The 3,190-nt window shown below is 32.6% G+C and overlaps 1 protein-coding gene across 1 annotated transcript in view; it reads left to right on the forward strand.

The window, feature by feature from the left end:
• Positions 1-490, forward strand: part of LOC110033259 (WD repeat-containing protein RUP2-like) — a gene marked incomplete at its 5' end in the record, with an annotated part of 1,058 nt that extends 568 nt beyond the window's left edge. Inside the window, 1 exon segment of the mRNA XM_020737184.1 lies at positions 6-490. Within this exon segment, the coding sequence (XP_020592843.1) occupies positions 6-269 (264 nt within the window).
• Between the last annotated feature and the right edge of the window lie 2,700 nt (positions 491-3,190).

A 3,190-nucleotide genomic window follows, 5' to 3' on the forward strand; every position in this document is an offset into this window, starting at 1 on the left:
GGGTGTTTGTGGGGATGGAGGTATGGGGGGAGGGGGGGCTTATAGCCTCTGGTTCCGAGACGAATGAGGTGTTTGTTTATGATTTCAGGTGGGGGGAGCCGATATGGGTTCGACGTTTCGGGAGGGTTGAATCCGGGTTTGTGAGCGCTGTGTATTGGCGTCGTGGTGGGGGCGGCGGCGGCGGCGGCGGCGGCGGTGGTGGTGAGTTTACGTTGATTATAAGGGGGTCCGATGGGGTTCTAAAGTTTTTTTCTTGCCGGCGGAGTTAGCTGCCAGTTTGATAATTCTGTGGAAGTTTAGCTGCTTTTCCACCTATAACTATATATATATATATATATAATGCGAACGTCTAGCCGTAGAGAAATGTGTACTTTGAGCTTTAGGAGAAAAATTAAACAAAGTTATTGAAATTGATTTGCCATTGTTGTTTCGACTCGAGTGATTTTGCGAGTCATTCTGAGATTCTTAATTTAAGATGTATATGCATGGGACATGTTCGTTGCACTCTGGCTTAATGATATATATATATATATATATTGGAGAAAATGTTGTGTTTGTTGTCTAGATGTTTTGATCATGAGGTGCTTTGCATTGTGGCATTGTGTTATTTTGTACGTAAATGTTGTGTTTGTTGTGTAGATGTCTACACGTACGGTATATAGATGTAATATTTTCCATTCTTTTCGGGCGAATCTGCAACTAAAATCTCGTGTATTAATTTTGTTATTTTCTTTTATTTTCAATAAATACGAATATATTGAGTGATAAAGTATAATGAATCTATAATATATATGAATAAAAAATAGAACTTGTCCGGTATTATATCAAATTAGATTAACTTGATTGCTCAACAACCAAAAATTAAAGATTAGAGATTTGTTATTTGCTCATTTTTTATTAAATAATAACTCTATTTTAACTATAAGATTTGTCCAAAATAGCTATTGATTATTAGATCTAGTTTAGAAGTTTGAGTTCTCCCCTAACATCATTATTGTTGACTTATTGAAGTTTGACTTCGTTGGCTCTGATCTTGCTACCATAGCTAAGTTGACCTTGATTGTTTAATACAATTATATATTTAATCTTATTTGGCTCATTCTATCGCGTTGGCCTTAGTTTATCCATACACAAGGAGCCCAATATCACATAAATATAGACAATTTGAGACCTATTATTTTTAAACTCTCTCTCTCTCTCTCTCTCTCTCTCTCTCGCTTGGATAGAGGTTGAAGGGAACAAGTACCAAAGTGTAGTACCAAAAGTAGTACCGAAGTGTGTTTGTTTATCTAAGGAATGAGTTGTGAATGGCGCATGCATTTTATGAACATTAATAATTAAGCATTCCATAAGATTATATGCATTTTGTTTTCTAAGCAAACTTCTCAAATAATGTTATTTAGGAATATTTATATATCTCTATTACCTAGCATTTCATTTTACTTGAAAGGTGTTCTTTCTCTTTTTAAAAGTAAAAATGATGATATTTTTTTATGTGATGTGAATGTCTTGATTGATATAAATATAAAGAGCGGAATTTTAGTGCTAGATTTATAAATAGGTACATGGAAATTGAATAGTTTGTATCTAAATGCCCGTATTATTTAAACTAATAAAGTCATATACATTAAGTGCGAGTTGGAAAGGGTTTGCTTAGTATCCATTTAAGAGTATATAATTAAATATATATTCTTATACCTTTTTTTTTCCATTAGTCGTCAAAATTTAGAATGATTAAGATTTAACATTCATAGGATACAAAAATAATGATAAAAAATGTTATTTTTCTCTTATTTAAAATATCTCTTTTTCTCTTATATATCTACACATACACATACAAATACATACATATGTATTGTTGGACCCAAAAAACCATAGACATTGCAAAAAGTTCAATATTTCTTGAGATCCCAAATATTTGGGTGTGAGTATAATAATGTAACAAAAGAAGTATTTTTTTTTCTTAGTTGTGTTCATCAACTAGAAGCAGGATACTCAGGAAGAGGCACGAATGATGCTTCTATTTGGTATTGATGCCTTATTCACCAATGATTGTCATGCTTGATATAACCAGATCTCATGCTTAGTTCACACCTGATTCTCCCTTCAAGTTGGCAATGTGGCAATAGATTTTAGTTGCATTGAAGTTATCCTCATTTTTTTTTAATGTGGGTATCAATGCCGCAGTGAGTTTTTTTTTTGTGTTGAAGTGAGTGCCTTGATTTTAATGCCTCCTCCTAGCCACACAAGTTGATGTATTTATGATTGTTGAGGAGTTTAAACATTTATGCCAACATACTCGGCTACGTTAGTGATATATTCGTGTGTGAATGATCATTCTTTCATATTTGCATGAGAGTGGTAAGGACTCACTTCGGGAAGTTAGTTTATTTCCGACGGTCAAATAACATGACTAATAAAAGATAAATTGTATGTGATATATTTATTGATGGTTTAACTATCACAAAATTGGCGTAGCAAAAATGCTTGTCGGCAATTAAATTATCGACAAATTTAACGACGATTTACATTAACTAACGGATCATAATCATCATCTGCAATCAAGAAGGTAAATTTAATTAGTAAATCTTCATAGTACTGAAGATGAAAGTACAATAATACGCAATAAAAAGAAAGAGTAACACTAAAATGCATGCATATAATTTACAGACTACTAAAATTTTAAAGAAAGTACACAGTAAACGGAAGAGAAAACTGTAAAATCCAATCCATAAATTACTGAAACTAAAATACTGAATCTTGAAGGGGTTAAACCTGAAAACTGTCTGATATCCTAATAAGTAAATCCGGAGAAAGTGTTTGTTGTCTTTAATTGGATTTACTAAATCTCACAAGCTTCAACGTCTCTACAACACAACAACAACAAAGCCTTTAACTCATTAAGTGTGGTCGGCTATATGAATCCTTTTTCTCCATTGCTTCCTATTGAGTGTCATATTTTCATTTAGTTATATTAAATTAAAATCATTTTTTGTACAATATGCTCAAATCTTTGTAAGTGGTCTACATCTGTCTTTCTTAACATAAATCTAATTTGAAACATCTACTCTCCTAACTGGATCATCAAAAGATTAATGTCTAATGTAACCAATCCATCTAAGACGACTCTCTCTAATTTTGTCTGCCACAGGAGCTACACTAACACTTTTACAGATATATTCATTTCAGA

This window comes from Phalaenopsis equestris, unplaced genomic scaffold, assembly GCF_001263595.1.
Source record: "Phalaenopsis equestris unplaced genomic scaffold, ASM126359v1 Scaffold001116, whole genome shotgun sequence".
Taxonomy (NCBI): Eukaryota; Viridiplantae; Streptophyta; class Magnoliopsida; order Asparagales; family Orchidaceae; genus Phalaenopsis; species Phalaenopsis equestris.